The sequence below is a fragment of the Polypterus senegalus genome, chromosome 18 (genome assembly GCF_016835505.1).
Source record: "Polypterus senegalus isolate Bchr_013 chromosome 18, ASM1683550v1, whole genome shotgun sequence".
NCBI classification, from domain to species: Eukaryota; Metazoa; Chordata; class Cladistia; order Polypteriformes; family Polypteridae; genus Polypterus; species Polypterus senegalus.
Window position 1 is genome coordinate 51,771,887 of NC_053171.1, and position 27,235 is coordinate 51,799,121.

At 42.6% G+C, this 27,235-nt stretch overlaps 2 protein-coding genes across 4 annotated transcripts in view; both read right to left on the minus strand.

Moving 5' to 3' along the window:
* The window catches only part of plekhd1 (pleckstrin homology domain containing, family D (with coiled-coil domains) member 1), a 91,436-nt gene extending 80,096 nt beyond the window's left edge, over positions 1-11,340 (minus strand). Inside the window, exon 1 of one of the 2 annotated variants that reach the window (XM_039741749.1) lies at positions 11,098-11,340. In XM_039741749.1, coding sequence (XP_039597683.1) covers positions 11,098-11,246 — 149 coding nt within the window. In that variant the 5' untranslated portion in view covers positions 11,247-11,340. Of the gene's footprint in view, positions 1-2,136; positions 2,345-11,097 lie in introns of those variants that run through there. The other variant, XM_039741750.1, reaches the window with a different exon arrangement.
* A 9,230-nt stretch (positions 11,341-20,570) lies between these two features.
* slc39a9 (solute carrier family 39 member 9) overlaps positions 20,571-27,235 on the minus strand; it is a 40,197-nt gene continuing 33,532 nt past the window's right edge. For both annotated transcript variants that reach the window (XM_039741111.1, XM_039741110.1), the window contains exons 7-8: positions 25,206-25,340; positions 20,571-24,382 (exon numbers count right to left, since the gene is read on the minus strand). In XM_039741111.1, coding sequence (XP_039597045.1) covers positions 24,143-24,382; positions 25,206-25,340 — 375 coding nt within the window. In that variant the 3' untranslated portion in view covers positions 20,571-24,142. The remainder of the gene's footprint in view (positions 24,383-25,205; positions 25,341-27,235) is intronic.

Genomic DNA, 27,235 nt, shown 5'->3' on the forward strand with positions numbered 1-27,235 from the left:
CTCTGGCAGAGAGCTGAGAAGACTATAAAGGAAGCACAAGTCATGACAAGGATGCCATAGTTGAACCTGTGGAAGGATCATTACTGAGCCCTGAAGAACAAGAGTACAGGCTCAGCATGTCTGCCCTTCCCCATCTACCCCCCAAGATGGTGTACCAATGAAACCTAACCCCATTTTTCCCATAGGATTACCGCTTCAGTATATGCAGTTTCCATATCCACAGGGATTTGAAGGATCAAACCCCGCAGATAAAGAGAATTATAAATAATCAAAACATTCAAACTCTGAATTTATGTCATGTATGGCTGAGCGCTGACCCAACTTCATCTTCTAATCTGTGACCCTTTCCATGAAGAGGGGGTTCACTTGTGCTTGTGTGCATTGGCGGGAGAGATCCAGGAAATGGAGGAGCTCATCTGGATCACCAAGCCAAAGTCCAAGTGGGCACAAGGCAGGAACAAGTTTGTCATTGCATCCTCGTATGCACACTCACACCGAGCCAATTCTGAGCCAACTGAAGACACGCATTGTTAAAAGCTGAAGGCCCCACAGAAGACCTTCCACAGACACAGACTGCACCCGAGACTCGGGAGCCATGAGACGTGGCGGCTAACCACCACACCACCATGCTGACTCACATAGGATTCAGTGAGCAAAAGATGGACTTAACACGTTTAATGCTGCTGATCCTGCGCACATATACACTTTTACAGGAGTTATGCTGATTCACATTCCCCATGTCCTTCAAGTCCAAACACCATTAGAATGACTGGCCTGGCATGGAGCACATTGGGGTATAAAGTGGTGGCCTGTCCAGGACCAGTTCCTGCATTGGTCAAACACTTGAAAAACTGAGCTCAGAAAGTGCAGTAGAGGTGTAATTAAAACTGTGAATACTGGAGTGTCCACACACTTGGACACACATAACAGACGGATATCAGAGCTGCTTCTTCTTCTTCTTCTTCTTCTTCTTCTTTCGGCTGCTCCCTTTAGGGATTTCCACAAATGAATGGCTTGAGCTCAAATTCAACTGACAGATAGGATATGAAAGGCACTATATAAAATAACTAGACAGACAGGAAAAAAGATAGATATGAAAGGCACTCTATCATATACCGAGATGAAGATAATACATGTGAAAGACATAATTTAATAGATATAGATATAAACCACTGTGTAATATAGATATAAAAGGGGCTATATGTAAAAGACAGATAAATGGCAAAGTCATTCTATAACAAATATGATGTGAAAGGCACTATATATTAGATTATATAGGTATAAAAGTCATACATGTCAAAGTCACTACATAATAGATATAATTAAACAGTTACCAATGACACTACATAGCTATCAAACCCACTATGTAACAGGAAGGTGTGAAAGTCACTATAATAAAGATGTGAAATGCACTGCATATAAAAAAATGATAAATAGATATGGAGTATATGTGATTCACAAAGAGACATGAAAGGCGCTATAAGATCAACAGAAATGTACTATGTAAGAATCATAATGATGATGATAAATATTAAAGCCACTGCACAAAAATTGTGATAGATAGATTGACGGATAGGAAAGGCACAATATGAAAAGAATGATAGTAGAGATGAAAGTCACAATATAAGATAGATAGATAGATAGATAGATAGATAGATAGATAGATAGATAGATAGATAGATAGATAGATAGATAGAAGCATGCGCCGATACAGCATATTGCTGTACCCACCACATGACAAAGCACCTCAAGATCCCAGATTAGGACCCGAGTGAAGCCATGCGACGGGTGACACCTCAGCACCACACTGATAGATAGATATTATATAAGAGAGAGAGAAAGAGACAGCCAAATGAGGCCCTTGTTATATTTAATGGTACCTCCCAGTCAGGACCAGTCCCAATGCCTCCAAATGTGTATTCTGCTTTTTTCTACAGTTAGATATACCCACACCTCATAAGGGAATTGGAAGATGACAGGGAATAACTGAACCCTGCAAGATGGTGACAACAAGGCAACAGAACCCCCCACTTAGATCGGGTGACTCCAGACGTATAAGGCGTGGGGCCCCAGAAAGACCGTTTTGTTTACTACGGGATATTCAGGAGGGATGGAGGCCCACTGCTGAGGACTGACCTGAGGTGCCCGCTCGAGGCTATGCTGATGTTTGCTGCTGCTGCTGCTGCTGCTCTGCAGTTGGATACAACTGGTGTCTTGGCCAGCTGAAAGCGCTGTCGTGACCTTCTCAACATCTTCGTTATTGAAATGATTTCGGTAAAGGCATCCTGCGTGCTGGAGTTGTTAAAGACCTCATGTTACGATGCATCAGCGCCCTCTGGTGGTCACTCACTATACAATAGACATGTTCTTTAGGAGGCTCATCACGGAGCATTTATAAGCTCAGCAGCCTGAAGCTGGCCATTCTCCACTTCAGATCATCCACATTACGGTTTTGCTTGGCTATTTTTAGGACAAGTTGCAATTTTAAAGCAGATCCTGTTTAAAATAAATGAGAAAATAAAGCTCAAAATATATTCGACGCACGCCTACCCATGCACGCACACCCGACGGTTGGGAGCAAATGAAATGGATTGGGTGGCGCAGTGGAAGCGCTGCTACCTCGCAGTTAGGAGCTTCCCGGGTCCTCCCTGCGTGGAGTTTGCTTGTTCTCCCCGTGTCTGCGTGGGTTTCCTGCCACAGTCCAAAGACATGCAGGTTAGGTGCATTGGTGAGTCTAAATTGTAGCTTGGTGGTGCTCCCTGTCCAAGGTTTGTTTCCTGCCTTGCGCCCTGTGACCCTGTAGTTAGGATACAGCGGGTTGGATAATGGATGGATGAAATGGATTTTGAAAGTCATTAATGAATATAAACTAGGACTGCAATAATCAATCAATGTCATTGATAAAGAATAATCTGTGTGATGAAAACACTTTCCACAAATAACAAATGGTGGAGACACTGGATGAGAGAAAAGCAAAGATCTCCAAAGTATGGAGTCATACATTTGCAGTAGTAACAGCCAAGCACCTGCTCTTCCATATGCAGTGAGGCATTATGGAAATAATATTTTTATAAGGTTCAGTGTTGTGTGAATAATTTATTGAATGTACAAAGGGACATAAATTCATTATTTTTAATATTGTTTATATATTCTGTTTAAAACAAGTCTAATAACAAACTATATAACAATTAAAAATTACAATATATGTAAATGTGCTGTATGATGAGCAAGAACAAGAGAATAATCAGTGATAGAGTTCTTATTTGCTGATTTAATGGCAGAGAATCATGAATCACATGAGCGATTCTTTCACATGCTCTTTACACATCTAGATGAAGTTGGTGGATGGTATCACTGTGGTGAAGAGCATTAAGGGTCTGTCAAAGTGCAGTATTCCAGCAATAAAAACAGTGCGATTCAGTGAGAAATGGCGCGACTACCTGAAATCGGATGAATGTATGTGCTAATAATGGGTGGAAGGAAGCTTACAAAGCTAAAATAAATAAATAAACTCACTCAGAATAGCATGAAGGATGTCAGGAATGGTCTGAGCATAATTACTAGACTCAAGCAACTCAGGGCTCAGGAGCTAGAAGTGGATGTGGACAAAACTAACACCCTAAAGCAATTTCTTTTTTTTTTTTTTTTTTTACAGATTCCTAGATTGCCACTTTCTTCCAATGATCAGTAGTCTCCCCACACCATCCCTACTACATCAGCAATTCCTACCATATCACCTGGACAAGTCCACCTCTGACCATAAGTGTGGACTGCCCATAACTGAAGACCAAGTAAGGAGACAACTGAGAAAGCTACACACCAGATGGTGTCAGTCCTCGAGTTCTTAAGGCCTGTGCTCACCAACTTTGGGTTGTCCCCCATCACCTATTCAGTTTCTCCCTAAGGCTTCAGAAAGTGCCACTTCTGTGGAAAACGTCCTGCATTGTTCCTGATTCAAAGAAGGCAGACACCTCATCCCCTATTGACTAGTGACCAGTGGCACTTACGTCTCACATCATGAAGACCTTTGAGAGGCTGGTCCTGGGATATACGAGTCCTCTTGTGGTAGACCACCTGTACCCCCTGTGGTTTGCCTGTCAGACAAAGATTGTAGTGGAGGATGCAACTATCTGTCTGCTCCACAAGGCTTATTCTCACATGGAGAAAGCTGGCACCACTGTGAAGATGATCTTTTTTTATTTCTCTAGTGCCTTCAATACCATCCAGCCATTCCTGTAAGGCGGTAAACTCAGAGATATGCAGGCGGATGAGCTATCTGTGTCCTGGATAATGGACTATCAGGCAGTTTGTGAGACTCAAGGACTATGTTTCTGATACGGATGTCAGCAACACTGGAGCACCACAAGGAACAGTCCTGTCTCCATTTCTCTTCACTTTGTACACCTCAGACTAGAAATATAACACCAGGTCATGTCATTTGCAGAAACTGTCCAATGATTCTGCACTTATGCGGTGTGTTGATAAAAAGGGATGAGACAGAGGAGAGAAGTGGAGAACTTTGTTTCTTAGTGCAAAGACAATTTTATGCATCTTAACATCACCAAAATCAAGGAATTGGTTACTGACTTTGGCCACACCAAAGAGCCTCCATGTCCAGTCACATTTCAGGAGTGGATGTAGTGGCCGTCCATTCCTACAAGTACTTGATTCACATCAATGATTAGTGACATGCAGTGAGGTTCATGGCTGGTGAGGCACTGACTCCTTCACAGTCAGATTTACAAATACAGTATATGAACCCAAATTATATTAGATATTATGTTTCATATCTCATCAGCATTCTTTATACACACATAGGTAAGGCGCATATTTGGCTAAGAAAGAACGTTACATTTATTGCAGCGAGAGAGAGAGTGGAGAGAGTGCATTTGCTCCGCACCCTCCATGTCCTTTAAATTTGTCGTTGCAGTTCTACAATTCATAGCCATTCAATACAAATGAAAGTATAGAGTGGTGTACAAATGACCTTAATTGAAATATTTAGTTGTTTTTAAAAGCTGTTAATTCGGATGCTTTAATCAATTTTAATACAGACCTTTCAACAAAAGGAGCTTAGATATACTGTATAATCTTCCATTTTGACAGTCAGTCAGAACAAAAAAATAAAAATAAACGGACCGCTGCAGTGCTCTTGACTTTCTGATATCGCTAACTTATTGGCGCCTCTGCGTAGAACAGCAGCAACAAGCACCTGTTGGGCTCACATGCGCCCCCTTCAGGGCACCACGGTACTGTCTGCCTTTCCTTGTGCCTTTTCATTGCCGTTTTATGTCCGATCAGCAAGACTAAATATGTCACACACACTCATTAAAGAGATTAGCCAGATTGTGGAAAGTCTGCCCCTTAATTAATCAGATATAATCTAATCTTCTACAACTCTGCGATGGCCAGTGCGATTTCTCTGTGCTGTGGTGTGCTGGGCTGGTAACATCACTTCATGAGAGGCATACAAAATCAAGAAGCTAATTAAAATGGTGGGCTCTCTGCAAAGGAGAAAATTAAAACAAAACTGAGTGCCATTCTGAACAATGCTGCACATCCTCTCTGTGACACACTAGGTCTGAGGTTTTCTTTCTTTTAGCCATTCTCGTGTGTGTTCACACCATAGTGCCTGAGTATTTATACAAATACCTGTTAACTGATTTACTTAATAAGCTTCTGTAAAAAAGCAACGTTTTCCCCTGGGGACAAATATAGCTCTATCCATGTATCTGCCTAAATGCACTTAGCATGAACAGGGACACTGAGCGCAGCTCCGCTGGTTGTATATGCGCTGCTTCACTCGCATGAGATAAAAGGAGTCTGAGCAGGAAAGGAAGGGAATGGAATCAGTAGACTGAGCCAGTGAGGCAGAAAGGAGGCCAGGCGATTGGGAAGAAGCTCCATGGGGAGCGAGAGGAAGAGAAGGTCTTTCTACAGACACCTAAGAATGACGGGGGTGCCAGGCTTTGGGGCATCCCAGCAGGTGACCAACTGAGGTGGCTGGGATGAAAGCGGTCCTAATAGACGATTGTGCTTTCTGGTGTCTCACGGGAGATGAAGGAGAGAAACGAGCTGCGCTTGCAGGAGTGACAGTAAACGGGGACCTGATTTCTGACTTGTAACTTCTTCTTGGAACTTATTTATTAAACATTTTAACCTTCACTTACACTTGTGTTTATTGGACTATATATTGGTTATTTATTTAAAGATGACATGCACTGTGCTTATTGTTTGTTTGTGTCCTCATTGCACTACGCCACCCCAGTCATGACTATCAATGTCTCAGGATCAGGAAGGCTGCAGGCACCTGGGCATCACGGTCATTCATGCGCTTTGCTGATGGCATTGCGCATGTTCTTTAGCACACCAGTTAAACTCTAAATCAATTTGTTTTTTCTCATGAATTGATTCCTACTATTCACTAAGAAAGATGTAGGACGAGAACTGGGATGCCAGCGCAGAACAACAGGTGCATTGTCTGGTTGGACAGAGAAATAACTTTGTGCCCGGCCAGTAGGATATAACAGGCTGACCAGTGGGAGCCGAGAGTCAGGATCTGTTCCATCCCCCATGCACCGGGTGGCAGTGGTCCTCATTTGACAACCCAGTCGGGACACCTGCAAGGGTGCTTGGGAGACAGGAGTGCAGAAGTGCAGTCCTGTCAGGGGAGGAACTCCCTATTTCCTTTACAGAAGTGCTTACAGAGAGACACGGCACAGCACCGGAGTGGCTTAAAAGGGAGCTCATGGCCTTACATCAATGTGTCAGAGTCGGGAGGCAGTGGATAACACTCAACGGAGGCGAAAGGAGGAAGAATTGTTTAATTGTGGCTGATTTCCTGAAAGGTATTGTGTAGAAGTGTATTGGAGAAATAAATATCTTCCAATAATGTGTTGAGTATTACTGTGTCCTGGGTTTGGGGCTCAGTGGCGCCCCCTTATGCTCACAAAGAGTCTTTCAAAAAGAACTACATTAAACAATCCATTACACAGGTTACTGACGCAGCACTTACAAAACATCCTGTACAAATGAAAGTCAACAATTAAGACAGTCCACTACTGCAACTTTTTTATTTTCTCACCACTGTACAAAGTTTCTCTGCAACATTTTCCACAGCCAGCGTAATGTCCACTGTCAGAGAATCATATGGCAGAGTTCACCCTTGCTGTAAGGTCCATCTTCTGAGTTATACAGATAATTACCAAGTAGATCTTCCAGGGCAGTCAAGTCCAATTCCACCACAGTCGACATACACAATCCATAGCCCCTCCAATGAGAGAGAATGTGATTTCTATGTACTCCTGTCAGGCGATCACAATACAGCTCAGTCTGAAGTTAAACCTCGCTCCAAAAAGAAGTCTCAGTTCAGAGATGAAGGAGGACATTGATCCGCTCACACAAGACATGCAGCTCACCCTCAGTACACTCTCTGCTCGGACTGCTACAACAGACGCTCCACCTTTCCACCACAGGGTTCCGATTCCAAAGAAGCAAACGTTTGAAGGTGACAGTAGCAGATCTAGTGTAATAGCCTGTCTCCGTGCCATTACAGCGTCTATGAGTGCCAAAGATGACTTAAAAGAGCTGCTATGGCCAGAGCCACTTCCTCCTGCACCTAACCTGACCAAGAGGGACAACAATTATTTCCGAGCTCTGGTACCCTTCTTCCACCTCTGCCACCTTTTTGTTATGTGCCAGAGGAAACGCAGCATCGGGTATCATCATGGCACCAACTTCAGTTACAGCTGATTACCGAGCTTACAGAATATGGAAAAATTATGAACATACAGCTGGAGCATCACAAATCTACTCATCCTTCATCATCTTGGATGTCTACCCCTGACTACACGGAACTGTATACTCACATTCACCACACTCACATGACATGCATCATCGCCATTCATCTAATTATAAGAATCTTGAATGTCTATGTGACCAACATCCTGAATAAGTTGTAATTTCTGGATTTATGAGTGGCTTAGATTTTTACTTTCAATAGTCGGCCTCCAGGCGTTCTGAACTGTTCTTAGCAGACAACCAAACTCAATGAGAATCAATGAGGTCACAAGGTTGGGCGTAATGATCTGACACCTCCACAGCAGCCTCATTTCCACCCTTGGGTTAACAGAGCGGGCCTGTTACTCCTTTTGATGTGTGGCCCACAAGGGAAGACTACGTGTGTAATGATGGAGTGAATTTAAGACCTCAAAGCACACAAGACACCTGTTTTCTGTTTCCCTGAGACACACATCCGCCATTTTAGGTGGAGCGACAGCTCACCTGCGGTCACAGCCTGTATGTTGGGCAGGCAGGGCTTGACTGCAAGGTTTGTTGGGCTCCCACTTTAACTGGACAAGCCCATTGCCATAACCAAATTACAGGCCACCACCACAACATTTTTAACTCTCAGCAGGTGACACTCACTCAGATCAGCTCCCAGGATGCCATGGCTTCAATTACTCTGTTATATGAACCCATCTTCTCCTCTTTTAGTGTCTTGAACGCTGGTATCTTATCAGCATCCCCACCAGGAGACATAAACTTGAACTGAAGTTAAAAAAAAATACTGACAGAGAAACAAAGGGAACATGCAAACCACAAACCAATGTGAACCCATAACTCTGAAGCTATGAGGTACCAGTGCATGCTGATGTGCCACATGACAAAACACAAGCCTGTTGCGCCAGCACTGCCCAATGTGTCTCGGCAAGAGTGCATGCTGGCAGGGCGTCTGGACACATCGAGAGCACAGGAAGGGAGGTGCCATAGGCTATTCCTGGCCTTTTCTTTCTTCATAATGACATGTCAGCACACTAGGTCTGCAGGATCCTCCCCGTGCCCACTAAATCTCAACTAAGTGGCAGGTACAGTCCATGGGCAGACATCAAAAAGGCAAGCACCGGCTTCAAGCCAAAGAGCTTGGGAGATGAGGTGGCAGGACAGCAGCACGTTGAGGCCTTTAAACGACCGAATCCTGATTAACGGGTTCAGCCGGCCACCCTCAGCTTTGGCTCTCTTCTTCACAATTCGACTCTTGAAGCTCTTCTTGTACACAACACATTGGCTTTGCTCTCCCAAGTGAGCTCAAAATAATAACCTTGAAAGCAGACGCATCAAGGCTATGCTGGCTGATGCATATCGATCTGAAAAACAAAACTGACCGAGCATTTGAGTGGGGCACCACTGACCACCTGATGGGCCAGCTCAATAACAGCCCAGAGCCATGACGCAAAATCAATAGAACACACATTGCAGCCACGTGTCCAGGGTGAAGACTGATCTGCACCAGGCAGGCAGGCACACAACAGACATACGTGGACAGCAAGAGGATAGCACTGGGCCTGCCACACGGCTCATGACTAACAGGAGCACTTGTGCCTATATAGCACCTTTATCGACAGGGACCTGCAAAATGACAATGATTTCAAACAAGAAACATAACCACACAACAGCACAGGACAGCTGGGGGGTTTCACAGGGTGATTGCTTGGTAGTGGTCTGCAGGTGACATATGAAAATAAGCAAGCAAGTCATTCTGGATAGGCAGGAAAGGCACTATATACAATCATTTACAACATAGGTAGCACAGGCACTTTACAAAGGACAGAATGTAAAGGTACCATATAATAAACATAAAAATATAGTAGAAATGCACTATATAAAACTGGCAAGAGATACTACAAACACTATATGATAGATAGATAGATAGATAGATAGATAGATAGATAGATAGATAGATAGATAGATAGATAGATAGATAGATAGATAGATAGATAGATAGATAGATAGGAAAGGCACTATCAAAATGATGATGATGGATAGCTATGAAAGGCGATATATAATACATAGATGGATATGAAAGTTACTACATAACAGATGCAATAACTATGAAAGGCAAAATACAATAATGACAGATATTCAGAGAGATAGATAGGATGGAATGGCGCTATATAATAGAACAACAGATAGGAAAGGCACTATCAAACAGATAAATGGAAAAGGTGTTAAATAAAGAAGATACACAAAATTGTAAAAGTAACACATAAAAATGATGTTGATATGACACGCACAATACAAAAAGGATGATGAGAGATATGAAAGGCACTAAATGAGAATGCTGACAGGCATTTCACAAACAGAGATGAAAGGCACTATATAAGAATGAAGATAGATTGGCGGGCTAGTGGATGAGCTTGAACCCTTGACCGTATCTTGGCCAGGCAACCAGCTGGCAGCAAGACCATCAGACAGATCCACAGAGCACCTTTAGGATGGCTTGCAGTGGTGGCCTACCTTGGTGCAGGTCCTTTGACGCATGTGCCCTCATCGTGGAGCTCACTGCTCTCACCCGAGTGGCCAATGCTATGACTAACCGTAGCGCCCAACCGTTTAGCAAAAGCAAACGTGCGCGGGGATGCCGGGACAATTTTTTTTTTCCTATGTAAATGTAGGACGATAAAATGGAGTGGAAGTAGGCCAACGTCTCAATGAGAGAGGCCAGTTAATTGCTGAGTGGCGGCAGTGCGCACCGCCTGTCCACCTCGAGGCTCTTGCAGAGCCCCTCGTGTATCTGACCTCGGCATATCCACGGTCCGAGCCGAGCCGTACTGAGCCGCACTGGAGCAGCATACATGCCAATGCCAGTAAATCGGAGCGAACCCAGATGGCGCACTGAGCGTTGACAGATTTTACCAGATAAATCAAAGAGATTTGAAGGTGACGACTGTGCAGCCTAAAGTTGGACTCCCTGATATGCCAACCTTGTTTAACCATCCAAACATCTTTTGAACCTGCTTGGTCCATTACGAGATCACGTGGAACTGAAGTCTCCCGAACTTAAGCTAGTACAATCCCCGGACGGGACGCCGGTTTAACACAAACACATTTCACCTAAACTGGCATGTAATGGATACGCTGCAAAGTACGCAGAGTGCGTCAAAACACCGAAGAGCGGACTCGAAGCAGAAGGTCGTAAGTCCCACAGCTAAGCCGCCGGCAGCGCAGCGCTTCTTCTGTCTCAAAACCTTTTGATTCGAGCGCTAATTATTCACTGGACCCCTACGGCGCGAGAGCACACGAGCTCCCCCACTGTACCTCCGGGACCACTTGGCAGACGGCCGTCCGAAGGGCTTCTTCCACAAAACGCCGTAAAGCTGCACCTTAGTGCTGATGTCCAGGGCGTCCGTGTCCGTCTGCTCCATCGAGATGGACGGTGAGATTGACGTGGCTTTCGAACTGAACATCACCAGGGGTCGGAATGCGGAGAGTGAAGCGCAGCGAGCCGACAAGAGGCAGACAATCCGGTCAATCCCCGCTCTCGCAGAACAGCGCAGCCGCCGACAGGGCTCGAAGGGATGTGCTGGGCGGAGGACGAGAGGGAGGGGCAGGAGAGGGCTGTGCCAGTGACAGTGCCCATGCCAGCGCCTGAAAACACCGACTTCATCCTGACAACAGCATATCGTGTTAGCATAAGAAATCTGACTTCGCACTAAAACAATTGAATTACTATGGAGCGCTGTTCATGCAGCGAAACAACGGAATGGGCGCTTTGCCCAGTTGGGACAGAATACAAATTTAAAATAAAATGACACATGGTATCTGTTAGTCGAAGGCAGCAAGTGTTCAGAGCATTACACTTGACTATTTCCCTTTCCTTAATACAGCACCTTTGGTATTTTAACCTTATAAATGCTTATCACTTAAAATAATACATGAGAAATACAGCTTTGATGTTCATTGACTTTTAGGAACTATTGTGTTCATAATAATCACCGGGTTTAAAAAGTGCCCAGATTCTGGGGTTCGATCCTGTGCCCAAGCACTACTTATGTGCAGACTGCATGTTCTCCCTACTTCCATGTGCCAGGCTGTGAGGCTCGCAATTACACAATTGCCAAACCAAGTGAGCCCATTTGTTGCATGTGTGGATTGCATGCCTTCTTCCTGTATGCTGATGAGTTGTCTTCGCATATTAGAGACGCACTGATTACTGTCTGGGCTTTGCAATGGACTTGCTCCCTATTTGGTGATGATTCCTGCCTCACACCTGGTGCTGCCCGGATAGCGCCGCCTTCCTGTGACTAAGCAGGTGAAATGGAGGAGGATGGGCAAATTGCTCCTCTTAAGATGAAGTTATGAATTAATGAAGGAAGTTTCAAATTACACAATTGGTAATCTCAGCCCTCACTTTATCTTCTTAGGGGGACCATTATAGTCCAATGGAAGGGTCGCAATGATAAATAACAGTGTAAATAATACGATTTGTCAAAGTAACCCTTGTTCATTTTTTACCTTTTTCTTGTTTATGTTTGAGTATATTTAGCAATGCTGACGATGCTGTATGCACACAGCTATGACAAAGCCTGGTGGCACAGTGGCTGGATTGGTGGGCAGTGCTGACAAGGTGAACCTTGAACATCTTTCTCAGGCCTGTGTGTGTCTTTTGCCAAACCCCACATACACGTGTTTGTTGTGCTACTGCAATTGTTAAGCCTGTGTGGAAGTGCAAGTCTGTGAGTTTGTGCACTGATGTCATCCCATCTAGGATGAATAGGACTCGGGAGCAACTGGAGGGTCTCGGTCCATCATTTATCCATCTTCTAAACCTTTAATGCTGAGCAGGGTCACATGACAGCTGGAGCCAATCTCAGCAAGTGCTTGGTGCAAGCCACGAACAACGCGTGGATGGAACATCAGACCACTACAGGATTAACACACACAGATACACTAATGGCCAATTTAAAAACACCAATCCATATTACCTGCATAGAAACCAACACATACACCAGAGATGCAAACTCTGGGCAGGGGGAACCCAGGACTTGAACCTCTGTCTCTTTGTTCTGATGCAGCAGTGCTACCAGTGTGCAGTCTTTATTGTCAAATACACAGTGAACTGAAATGGTTACTTGTAGGTGGTAATTAACAGGCAAATTGTCACTACTCTTGAGTGCCTAGATAGATAGATAGATAGATAGATAGATAGATAGATAGATAGATAGATAGATAGATAGATATGAAAGGCACTATATAATAGATAGATAGATAGATAGATAGATAGATAGATAGATAGATAGATAGATATGAAAGGCACTATATAATAGATAGATAGATAGATAGATAGATAGATAGATAGATAGATAGATAGATAGATAGATAGATACATATGAAAGGCACTATATACCATATCCAGTCATGGCCAAAAGTTTTGAGAATGACACAAGTATTAATTTTCACAAAGTGTGCTTCTTCACTGTTTTTAGATCTTTTTGTCAGATGTTTCAATGGTGTACTGAAGTAGAATTCCAAGAATTTCATAAGTTTCAAAGGCTTTTATTGACAATGACATTACATTTATGGAAAGAGTCAATATTTACAGTGTTGGCCCTTCTTTCTTTTTCATGACCTCTGCAATTCACCCTGGCATGCTGGCAAACAACTTGTGAGCCAAATCCTGACTGATGGCAGCCCATTCTTGCAGAATCAATGCTTGGAGTTTGTCAGAATTGGTGTTTTTTTGTTTGTCCACCCGTCTCTTGAGGATTGAACACAAGTTCTCAATGGGATTCAGGTTTGGGGAGTTTCCTGGTCATGGACCCAAAATTTCGATATTTTGTTCCCTGAGCCACTTAATTCTCGCTTTTGCCTTCTGGCCCGGTGCCCCATCATGCTGGATTATTCATTGTTGGTCACGAAACTGTTCTTGGATGGTTGGGAGAAGTCGCTCTCAGAGGATATTTTGGTCCCATTCTTTATTCACACACATCACCACTTAAGTCCAACACAAGTCTCACTAAAGGTGAAGTTAAAGCACACTGCATTGTCTGGGTGCAGATTTTATATGATTGCATTTAAAATTGTATGTCTATAGACGGGTTTACAATAACAGCAATGTTATTGATACATGTGTGTTTTAAATCTAAAAAATCTTGCAACAATAAATCTCTCTATTATATAAAAAAAAATCCTGGGATAAGACGTGACTTTATGCCAAGAGATTTAACACGCCCTGGACCAGAAGTAAAAGGCAAAAAAGTAGATGACAAAGTAGAACGTCGTAAAGCATTCAAAAATGTTGGCACGATACACATGCAGAGCAGGTCAGAGATAATGAAAGTTCTCAAATTTGAAAGTCTCAAAAAAATGATAGTAAAGATTGCATTAGTGCAAACAAATGGAAATTATTACTCGATGAAATAACGGAACAGCAAAAAGAGATCAAATATATAGACATAGGTGATATGACAGAAGTATGTAGATATTGTAAGGCTTTAAACTTTAAGTTGGAGACTTGTGGATCGTATAATTTGTGTTGCCATCAGGGAAAAGTAGTGTTTCTTCCCAATGAAGAGGCTTATCTGCAAGAATTAAAAGATTTGTTTGGTGAAAGTGAAATCCACATACGCAAGTGGCAGAGACGTGAAGTGGCTGGCGTGTAGCGCAGGCCAGGAGCTTGGTGAGCGAAGTGAGCAGGGGGCAAAGCCCCGTATTAAATAAGATATTCAAAAGTTATTTAATGAGGCAGAGCAATAAACCTTCTAAAGCCTTTTAAGCACAGAACAGTTCTTAAAACAGCAACTTCTTTAGAGTGTTTTGCAAACAAAAAGCAAAAAAAAAACACAAACTAAAATTTTGATTATTTTTACCTTAACAATTCAGTTTAAATATTTTGAACATGAACTTGTTTTAGCCCTGGGTTTCTTTCGGGGTGGAGCTCCTGCCCAACAGATTGAATCCCGGTCCCTAGCTCAGTCATACCCAAGACTGCACGCAATCTCCCTGCTGCTATGTGGGTTCCCTGCAACATGCAAGTACCAGGCTAACTGGCAGCCCTAAACAAGAGCACAGTTTAAAGCCCTGTCGGGGCTCTATAAAACATGACAATCCTCAGGAAATGGCGTCTGATTTTGGACTCAGAATCCAACCTTGAACTCCTTCGAGCTATCCCAAGCCTGCCTAACGTGAGACACCTTTATTTATTTTATTTTTTATTTTTTGCTCGGCTGTAAACAATATTTTATATTGGTGCCAACATGCACGATTTTTGTTTGCTTGGTTTGCTGAATGGGGATGCTCAGCTTGTGCTATTTTGTCCAGCAGTCACAACATACAAAGCCTTAATTATCTGAGGCTCAATTAACCTATCTGAAAATACAGCAGAGCACACATTACGATGTCAGGGTGCCGGTCTAGTTATAATTCCAGGGATTAATAAAATAACAGTGGGAGGTTGAGCTTTAAGTTAGAAGGCTCTGAAGCTGTGGAATGATGTTTGTGCTCATATCAGAAATGTCCCACCAGTCACAGATGAAGACTCACAAGTTTAGTCTGGCATACCCCGAGTACAGCGACTGATCAGCTGTAAATCTCATTGTGATAGTCATTTGTATAAAAATATACAGTAAGTAATACAATAATTATAAACTGCTACTAACCCTCCCCTATCTGGTTTCCCTTTTTGGAATTTTGTGCCACTGCAAACTTCCAAGCTGATCCCCTGCCCATGGGAAGTTATCTGAGATCATGGGAGCCTTGGATTCTGTCTTCACATTGGGTAGCAAAGCTCAGACTCTAGTGTAGAATGGCCAGCAGGGTATGCATGGCTAGTTGGCCAAGGTCTCTATGACTCTAACTGTGTCTGACTTTGTCTTTGACTTTCTCACTTAGAATTGACCATTTACCCCACATGAGTTTATTTTACCCTTGATGATGCCAAGTGAGATTTTATTTTCCTCTCCCCCATTGTTACTGGCTAGAGTTAAACCAGTTATTAATAGAGAGAAAGTGTTGGGCTCTATTTATGCTATTCAATTTCAAACTATGTTTTTAAGTAAATCTTTGACTTTGAATATTAATTAGGTAATTACTAATTAGGGCGGCACGGTGGCGCAGTGGTAGCGCTGCTCCTCGCAGTTAGGAGACCCGGGTTCGCTTCCCGGGTCCTCCCTGCGTGGAGTTTGCATGTTCTCCCCGTGTCTGCGTGGGTTTCCTCCGGGCGCTCCGGTTTCCTCCCACAATCCAAAGACATGCAGGTTAGGTGGATTGGCGATTCTAAATTGGCCCTAGTGTGTGCTTGGTGTGTGGGTGTGTTTGTGTGTGTCCTGCGGTGGGTTGGCACCCTGCCCAGGATTGGTTCCTGCCTTGTGCCCTGTGTTGGCTGGGATTGGCTCCAGCAGACCCCCGTGACCCTGTATACGGATTCAGCGGGTTAGAAAATGGATGGATGACTAATTACTAATTAATAAAGTTTGCTATTGTATTTAACCTGTAAACCAGTTACAGTGTTCACAGTCAGCTCTCAGTGAAGAGTGCTATACAAAAATAAACTGAAATGAATTGAATTAAATGAAAAAATAACACATATAAAGTAATAATTTCCATCTTCTTCTTTTGGCTGCTCCCGTTAGGGGTTGCCACAGCGGGTCATCTTCTTCCACATCTTCCTATCCTTGTCCTCTTGTTCTGTTACACCCATCACCTGCATGTCTTCTCTCACCACATCCATAAACCTTCTCTTAGGTCTTCCTCTTTTCCTCTTCCCTGGCGGCTCTATCCTTAACATCCTTCTCCTAATACACTCAGCATCTCTCCTCTGCACATGTCCAAACCAATAGAACCTCGCCTCTATGACTTTGTCTCCCAACTGCCCAACCTGAGCTGACCCTCTAATGTACTCGTTCCTAATCATACCTATCCTCGTTACACCCAGTATCTTTAACTCTGCTACCTCCAGCTCTGTCTCCTGCTTTCTGGTCAGTGCCACCATCTCCAACAATATAACATAACTGGTCTCACTATCGTCCTGAAGACCTTCCCTTTCACTCTTGCTGATACCCATCTTGTCACAAATCACTCCTGACACTCTTCTCCACTTATTCCACCCTGCCTGCACTCTCTTTTTCACCTCTCTCCCACAATCCCCATTACTCTGTACAGATGAAGTATGCAAACTCTTCCACCTTTGCCAACTCTACTCCTTGCATCCTCACCATTCCCTGACCTACCTCTCATTTACACACATGTATTTTTTTCTTGTTCCTGCTGACCTTCATTCATCTCCTCTCCTGAGCATATCTCCACCTCTCCAGGGTTTCCTCAACCTGCTCCCTACTCTCACTACAGATCACAATGTCATCAGCAAACATCATAGTCCACGGGGACTCCTGTCCTATCTCGTCTGTCAACCTGTCCATCACCATTGCGAATAAGAAAGGGCTTAAAGCCAATCCCTGATGTAATCCCACCTCCGCCTTGAATGCATCAGTCACTCCTATCGCAGACCTCACCACGATCATACTTCCCTTGTACATATCCTGTACAACTCTTACATACATGTCTACCATTCCTGACTTCCTCATACAGTACCACAACTCCTCTTGAGGCACCCTGTCATATGCTTTCTCCAGGTCCAGAAATACTCAATGTAACTCCTTCTGGCCTTCTCTATACTTCTCCTTCAACATCCTCAGAGCAAATATCACATCTGTGGTGCTCTTTCTTGGCATGAAACCATACTGCTGCTCACTAATCATCACCTCCCTTCTTAACCAAGCTTCCACTACTCTTCCCTCCGATCCACCTGGCCTTATTCCCCTTCCATTTAGTCTCTTGAACACACAATTTATCAACCTTCCTTCTCTCTATTATATCTGCTAACTCTCTCCCCTTAACAGTCATACTGCCAACAATCAAAGTTCCTACCCTCAGTTCCTTCTCTCCTCCTGCCTCCAGAGTCTTCCCTCTCTTCTTCTCCTTCTTCGGCCAGCAGTAGCCCAATTTCCACCAGCACCCTGTTGGCTAACATTACTGGTGGTCGTCATTGTTAACACGGGCCTCGACCAATCCGGTATGGAAATTTGTATTGTCCGCATATTGATTTGGCAAAATTTTACACTGGATGCCCTTCCTGACATAACCCTCCCCATTTATCTGGGCTTGGGACCAGCATGAAGAAACACACTGGTTTGTGCATCCCCTGTGGCTGGGTTTGCACTCCCAGTGTGCTTATTTTCATACAAAAAAATCATTACTTTAGGTCAATTCTATGTGTTCTTTCAAAAAAATTTTGGAAAAGTGCAACCCTATTTAACTCGTGAAATCCAGCTGGTGTTTTTCCTGGTGTCCACAATGGTCTCCTGGTCAACCCTCTGCCAAAGGTTCATGAAAGGTCCTCCTGCCATTTGTCCCTGCAACCCATCACATGCATGTTGTTCTACATCCCTTTTGAAGACTAAAGCCACAATTCACAGCCCTGATGACAAATGCTTCCTACAAGAAAATGAGTGACTATGTATTGAAGTCATACCCTGTAAAACTGCAAAATGTTCATGCATTGTTATTTATTTATTTTTAAAACACAGGCATATTAATGAGGCAATTATTGTCTTACTACACAGGTTGCCTACTGACACACCCAGTAACTGAATGGTGTAAATGTGTTGCTCTTCAGGCTATTCTCTTACAGGCCAAATATTTTTTTTCCAATAAAAATAATAAAAAAAAGTGAAAAGCTCTGTGCAGGCCATTTGATTTCCTCTTTGTGTGGCTTTGAATATAGAAGCATATTCATGATGGAACAGAAAAGGGCCTTCCCCCAAATCAAAGTACATAATTGTCTCAAACGTCTTTGTATACTGTGGCAATAATAGTACCATTCACTGAAACAACCCAAACGTTGACATTATTAACATTTGACATTTTAAATGGTGCGACTCCCTTGGGATTTATAAAGTATCTATCTATCTATCTATCTATCTATTCCTCCGCCACCAAAGTTAACAGCAGGCACTATACCAGTGGTGGCAAATCTATGGCACGCATGCCAGAGGGGGCACTCAGAGCAGGGCTGCTCCCCTCCCCTTCTCTACGGGCGCCTGATGACATTTCTCACATCACCCGCCCCTCTGCCCAGTAGCCCAATGGGAGTGCTTTCTCCCTCCCCTGTCTGGGATAAGGCGGGCGGCTCACATGCAGCGTGAGAGTGCGGCGCAGATGGCAGTCTGTTGAGAAGGTGAGTCCCGTGGTGGGGTTGGAGAGGAGCTAGGTTGGACGGGATGTGGTATAGCAGGTCCACAGCTCAAAATTGAAAAGGCCAGTTTTAATTGATAATCGCCGCACTCGCTGCTTAGAGTGGGGCATGGTAGCATGGCCGGCGCGGTTCCCGGGAGCTTCGTGATGTTGGCAGTCCTCGCTTAAGTGTACAGGTGAGGAGTCGTCCGCATCTGTAATTGTTGCCTGGAGCTGCTAATCGCCACACCTGATCCACATCCCTGTAATATATAATAGAAGTGCAAGGAGGATGGAAAGGGGAAAAAAAAGAGAGAGAGAACGGGAACAGAGGTTAATTGGGAAGACCTTTGTGAAACGCTTGAGAAGATATAATGGATGTCAAAGGACAGCACAGTTAGTTCTGAAAATGAAATCAAAGTGTGGAATTCTCTGCCAAATAATCTTAAGTCAATGAAAGCACTTGGGAATGCTTTCCTTACTTTGTTTGGATCATCTTATGCTTTTGAGCAGCTGTTTTCAGCTTTGAATTATACTGTATCAAATCTGACACCAGTAACAGAATAACAGATGACCTGAGTGCTGCATGTGTTGCTCTCAAACGTACAAAGTAGGAGCCAAGGTTAGACAAATTATCAGCAGGTATACAACAGTAAAAATCACATTAATTGTTCAAAACATGCCAAATGCAAACTTTTACCTTTCAATAAAAAGTTGTTTGTATCATTGAAAGCTCTGTTGTTGTGCTTTTCTTTTAAGACAAAAGATGTTAATGTATGAGTTGTTTTTTCTAAACTAAAACCCCAGTATTCAGGTTAAATTGCCATGTTGGCACTTTGTGATAAGTGGGTTTTGGGATCCAGTTTAGGCACTCGGTCTCTAAAAGGTTTGCCATCACTGCACTATACAGTTCTCAAGGTAGCCTTTCACCTGGTATGTGCCAAAGCCAGATTCATTGATCAGACTGACAGATAGTGAAGTGAGGTTTCTACTGCTCCAGAGTCCAGGTGAGCTTTACACCACTGCAGTTGATGCTTGGCATTGCACATAGTGATCTTAAGCTTGGGTGTAGTTGCTCAGCCATGGAAAACCACTTCACAAAATTCCTGAAGATGCTCACTAAACATAGCTCTTGTGTTGACATTGTTTCTAGAGGCAGTTTGAAACTCTGTTGTTATATGACAAAGAACGGGCCATTTTTACGTGTTGTGTGCTTCAGCACTCAGTGGCACAGCTTTGCAAATTTGCAAGGCTGAGTTGCTGATGTTCTATACACTTTACAATAATGACATTTAGTAAACTGGGGCAGATCTAACAGAGCATAAATTTCAAGTTCAGACTTATGGCAAGGGTGGCATCCTATGACAGTGCCATATTTAACACCACAGAACTCTACAGTGTGACCCAATGTTTTTCAATGGAGCTTTCATGGCAATCTGCTTGATCTGATCCACCTTCTAACAATGAAGCACCGGAAGTCAGTCATTTGGAGAGGCGTCCACAGATTTTTAATCATATAGTGTATTAGATTTTAATCACAATCAAAGACAAACAAAAGTGAAAATATTACAAAATTGTTTAATGACCATCATAAAACAAATATTATATTATTTCCAACAAACAGGACAGTATTCACAATCAAAATACAGGACAGAAATAAGGCAGTCTTTCACTGGAATGGTTCCTTTACAATATGGAACGGCGTGAGCAGATCGATAGGGCCTAACAGAAATGAGATTTCAGACTATTGGCAGTCAACAAGCCGTCACCTGGCACTTTCCTTGTGTGATGAGCAGAGGGGTTGTCCGGTTTCTCTTCTTCCAGTTATTTATTGCCTTTATAAGGTTGTGTGTGTGTGTGTGTGTGTGTGGTTTAGGTGCTGTCTCTTAAATGCTTATTTTCAGACATTCCTAACTATAAGTCATGCAGGCATTTGTGGTCTGCGTTAACATGGGCAGAAAATGGGACACTTTTCAAAACCACTCTTTAATTTCTCTACAATGGCACAGTTTAATCATGAAATAAAACAGAATCCAGTAATGAGGATGCAATGCTCACATATACACTGACAGCACGCTTATAATGTATATCTGATTTAGTGTTAAGTGAAAGGAGTACCATTAGATGTGTAGGTGAAGCATGATCAGGTTTTGTGAAATTTTGCTAATTTTAGGGAACTTTAGTTTAACTGAGGAAATTGTAAAGTGTCATTCAAACATTATAATGTAAAAAAAAATCAATAGAAATGCAAAACAGTGGAGATTGTGCTATATTTTGTTTGAGCAATGCCATACAAGACAATGTACAGTATAGGATGGAAGATTTGCGGATTATGGTCAGTTGTCACTTCTTAACTTGGCACATGTAGATGACGGTTAACAGACTAATAAAAAGAGAGACAGATCAAACTGCACATTTCCAATCTTCTCTGAGCCATTCACACACAAGTGTCTTACTGAGTGATACAAAAGTCAACAGAACAGCACTAAACATCCTGTTTGATAGTGTTGCAGCTTTAAAGGGTCATAACAAATAAATACCCCAGTAAATGAAACTGAGTGGCTCAAAGATGTTTAAGTAAAAATGTAATGGGGTCAAGTTCCAGTTTTTCAGCCTCATGTGCTGTGGTGTGCAGTTCACCATTGTGTGGGGTACATGGAGGTCACCAGAGTGACTGATACCTACTTAGCATTAGCCCCCACAAATCTCCCCCAATGAGCCAAAAATGTACAACAAAAACTTTAAAATACCAAAATATCAAAATAAATAAGAGTAGGAAAGACAAGTAAGTCTACTTTGTTCCCCGCTGTACTGCTTCAGATATAGTACACTTCCTTCATGTAACATGTTTTGAAACATTCACCAACACACAGCCTGATTTTGCAATCAGGACAGTAGAAGCGTGTTTCTTTGTGCACTTTCTTACAATATTGCTTCAGCTGCTTCCACATTAGAGAGCAGAATATCAGTGCCTTATCTACATGATTGACTCCACCTATTTTATTATTGTAGGCTACAACAGCACAAGGCTTAGTGACTTCCACATTCCCTCTGACATGAACACGGACAATTGCTACATTGTGAACAGTGCTTAGGGGGTGAACATATTTTTTGTCCTTCCACTTCATCATAATCATTTTGCCACACAGCTACTTGTACAACGGTGAACTTTTACACAACTGAATTCGCCAGGCATATTATGGCGGTTTAATCATGCAGTGCTGTGTGCATCGGTTTCACTACCCATGTCAATGTCTGATGACCAACTTAGATTGTCATCACTGTTGTTTGATTCAATAAAAGCTTCAGTTTTAGTTTGATCCAAAACTGTCTTTATAGATTCTCATTTACACGTCACTGTTTTTTAGTTGAAGGCTCTGCCCTCTTCGTGAATACTGAGCAGTTACCAAAGAAAGGAAAAACACAAAGAAAAAATTACATTTTTTGCAGCATAATGTTATTTAATCCACAAGATGGCAGCAGAATACTGTCCCAAGCCTTATGTGGGCTTAAAGCAGCATATCTAATCAAAACAGGTTACCCCGAGTACTACTTGGGATTAACTATTTTATATAAAATTTTGAACTCAAGACATGCTCTGAGTTTAATAAGCCAAGGAGGTTAAAGAACAGATGATAAGATGCCTTGTTGTTCATTTTGTGATTTGACCTCAAATGTATACTAAATTGTCTGATCTTCTTAGAAATCACAGTTTATAACTATACAGGGATATATGCTTTGTGAGAAATAAGAGGTCAACTTGGTATAAAGTTAAATCAAGAAAACACACTACACAACACAACCGCTTAAGCTCTGATTTTTACATTTTTATTTGGCATGAACATTCGATACATGGTCACCAGAACTGTTTAATGACGTATCCAAAAATAAAAGGTCATGTCCTATCCTCCTATTGCCTGGCTTTTCAAAAAGGACATAATGCACGATTAAGGGGTTGAAATGATTTTTTTTAATGTTTCAAAATGTTATTGAATTGCTGCTTATCTGACAAAGTAATGAATTTATAGTTCTTGATTATAATTCCAATGTGGGGAGAAAAAATATTGCAGCCTGTAACATTTGACACCTGAGGAGGACTATGGACAGTGTGAATAATATAGAAGGCAGAACGTTTTGAAGTTCATCACATGTTCATATTAGATCACCTACAACTGTTTTAATAATAACCTTTACAGCCAGAAATAGTGGCTCAAATGAAAGACAAAGCACCAAAAACCCAATGAAAGCACCAATGTATCACCCCATAATTTCCTGCACATACGTATTCATTACATAATAGTTTCTGCCAATGGCTTAACATATATTTCACACATATTAAATTAGATTTTGCAATTACAAAAACACAATTGAATGAACTGCCACAGAAAGTCTCTTCAACAATTGGACCAAGGATTCAAATAATTAAGACATTACTTTTTCATTGTCCAAAAATATCATCATTGAATCAGAAAACAAACTTAAAGAGAACAACTCATAATTTACTTCATTTAAACAAGTTCATCTTTAAGTCTGCGTGTTCTGTATGATTATTTGACACATACAGCTTGTGGACATCCAAAGGTGTCCACGTTTAAGTTGAGGACCAGTTCGGCAATGCTCGATCTGTGTTTGGTGAAAAAAATAAGACTACAACCACCCATACGAGAACACCCACTAATGAATGCTTGGGGACTGTTGCACCAACAAGGACAAGTATTGAACATGGCTTAAAAGAGGTGCAAAGTATACAAAGTATTATTATTGACCGCTAGATGTCTCTTATAAACCTATTGTTTTTCCAATAAAAAATTTAAAACATTTACATCACACCTTCCACATGAATTTCTACTTCTTGTTCCTTTTATCAGTCCAAGTAAAAATTTAAATGTACAAGATGTGTTTTTATTCCACAACAGGAACCTACCTACCTGCTAAAAAATGTCTTGTCCTTTGTATCCAGGCCAAAACGTGGGACACCGATTGTTGTTTTCCTGCTTAGATTACCTAGATATGAATCAATTTCCTTTTGAGCCCTGACCCACTGACCTTGGGAGACCACACCAACCAGAAGAAATTGTGTTCTATTAATAGTCCCAAATGACATCAATTCCTATACAAAAGTCCCCATCATGTTTTAATGTTGATGTCCGATGGAGAGAACAAGTGGAATAAGGCAGCCTACCACCAAGGCCGCCACCTCTATTTTACTCAGTCCCTTTCCACCATTGCTCCCACTCCCACTGGGCATGTGGCTGTGACCGCCACCTCCCACCTCTGGGAGAACATGAACAGTGGCCACGTAGAGAAACGTCCCAGCAGAAAACAGCATGGCGACGCCAGTTGCATTGACTTCTGAAAGAGCCTCTTTACTACTCTAAGAGAGAATGAGCAGAAACAAAATGTCAGACAAAGAATGCAAATGCAGAAAGAAAGAAAATTACAGATGATACCAATCTATTAACATCTTATATACTAAGACAAGGTGTAGAGTTTCTTTTAGGTGGATTGCTTTTAAGGGAACACCTCGTCACTTATATGTCTTCCATTGAATTGAAGAAAAAGACCTGGATATAAGGCCTTAGCCACGGTGCTAGGCCTGCCTCTCTTGGCCCCCCAACTAAACAGGAAGTCCCCATTCATTCTGGAAGGAGCACAGGTCAATGGGAGATCCTAGTCACTAGAGACACCACACTTGCTTATTTTGATTATCAGTAGCCTGAAAGGGGACTCCTTGTAGTTCCCCAAACCTTTTACGTGTCCCGATTGTCTTTTTGCTTCATAATGATTATTACGCTCTCAGCCAAGTGCCCCTTCACATCATAAATGCCCTAAGCATAAGGACTGGCTATGTATACTCAACAAGTACATGGTGAATAGGTTTCAAGAAATAAGTCAAATTCTTGTCTTAAAAATGTAAACCTGGGAAATAAGACCAATCAAAACTGTCATGAAACATAGTCTGAAATTCAGCCTTAAGGTTTATAGTCCACAACAGCCACACCAGTTAATAATAACATCAATCACTTAATACTAAGTTCACTTCACAGCTATTCCTTTCTTCCATTAAAAGTATTAACTTGGCAGTTCAGTATAATGTGCATAGGTCAGCATTAAAATAAAAGATGGACAAATCTGCCTGAAACAACTGAAATACCATAACTATTAGTAAAAATAACAGTGACGAGTATTAGGCATACCTTGCTGAGTCCAACGTAAGTAAGCATTGACATGAGGGGAGCCGCCAGGGCAAAAACCAAAAGATGCTTTCGAATTCGATTGCGCTCAAGGCCTGCATGCATCAGGAAGGAGACCAAACCAAAGGCTGCTGGAGCCTGAGACAAAAGAAAGGTCATTAATTAACATTCTTCCTGGACATGTTTCTTGCTTTTTTTTTTTTTTTTGGGAACCAGCCCGGGAAAGTAAATTCTACTAAATTGACTTGAAAGTGCCAGTCAGCATTCTTACTGCACATATTAAATTTTAATGTGCTGATGAAATATAAACTACTGTACACACATACACCCACTTAAATCTATGGGGCAATAAAACCCATAAGTCATCAACAACAATCAAATATTTACAAATCTCATTTAGTCCAGCACTGGGACTTTTAAGGCTAGGAGGTGGGTGCGGTTTAAGGCAGGAACCAAAAATAGATAGGACACATTGCAGGGTCATCCATCATCTTGACATTAAAATGTAAAAGGAATAAATGATACCTAACAATTGTTTACAAACAGCCTCTTCTTCAGTTGTGGTTGGACTTCATGCCCAAATAACCACATACATAAAATAAGGATGACACAACAGATGTGGTTTCTTGGCCACATTTGTCTTTCTGATCAAGGCCAATTTTTACTGTTGACTACTAACAATTCAACACTTTCTAGTTAAATCAGTAAATGATATGTGATTAAGAATATTATATATATATATATATATATATATATATATATATATATATATATATATATATAATATAAGGAGTCACACTGTTTTGTTATTGGAAAAAGTAACTGGATTACATTAACATTTTACCCCAAACTCAGCTCACTTTTTGGTACATAACAAGGAAAAAGCAGTTAAATATATATTAAAAGCTCCCTTGAATACGAAGAACATTCAAACGCAAAAGTACAGAATTTCAAAGCATGCAAACAGGCAGCTGTAAAAGATAGAAAATGTCCTTTGTGAGGACAATATCAATTACAGTAAGTCTTTGATGTAAAGAAACCATGTGTTGTGACATGTTAGTCAAAGAGTATCGTCAATCTTTCATATAAATTGTGGCACGCGGCTGGGGGTATTGATTGCTGGGAAGCACCTGGAGCACATCCGTGGAAATATAAAAGGGGCCGCCTCCTTACATTCAGCATTGGAGTCGGGTGGAAGTGGACAGAGATCGGGAGGGGAGGCAAGAGGCGGCCTGAAGAAAAGACAAGGCATTTGGAAGAGGCCTGGACTTTGGGGTGATTGGTGCTGAGGCACTGGGTTTGTGCACTTTAATACGTGTAAATATATTGTAAATAAATGTGTGTGCTCGGTGACAAAACGATGTCCGTCTGTGTCCGGGCCAGGTTCCACAGTGGCGTAGTCGGCAGGATGCTCCGCCTGGTTCAAGGCGGGGACCTGCGTTAAAAAAAATCATTCTGTGGATGGCCCGGCACAGCAGCAAAGCCCACACACGTGCCGCGGGAGAGGCACATACACAACCTCGTGGGAGCGATTCACCCAAGGGACCGCCACTGGTGCACAGAAGGGCCGTTTCCCCCTGGTGCGGAAGGAGGACAACGGGCGTTGCCGTAGTGCAGCAGGCTCCTATGAGCGCGCCGTGGTTGAGGACAGCCGGGACGGCATCGCGTCTAGGAAGGCCATGCCAAGGCAGGAGTCTCGGACACACGGGACCCGGGAGGTAAGTGCCCTGCTCAACGACGGTCGGCCCTCCGGGGTCAATCTTACCTTTTCTGTTGTATGCAATGGCTGCCCAGATCTGTGTCAGTGTCAGGCACGTGCCGTTCTGCAGGGTTTTCCCAGCACGGCAGCGGCAGGAGAGGCTGCGAAGGAGGAGACGATGCAGCTTGAGGGATCGCGGCAGCTGCACCGGGTGGGAGAGACACAAGATGGCCACGGACCGGAAGTCCCTCCCCGTGACAGGCACGGGATTGGACGGTGCGTCTTGCGTGCCCGCCGATGACTGGATGGAGATGGGACAAAGGAATGTCCATCA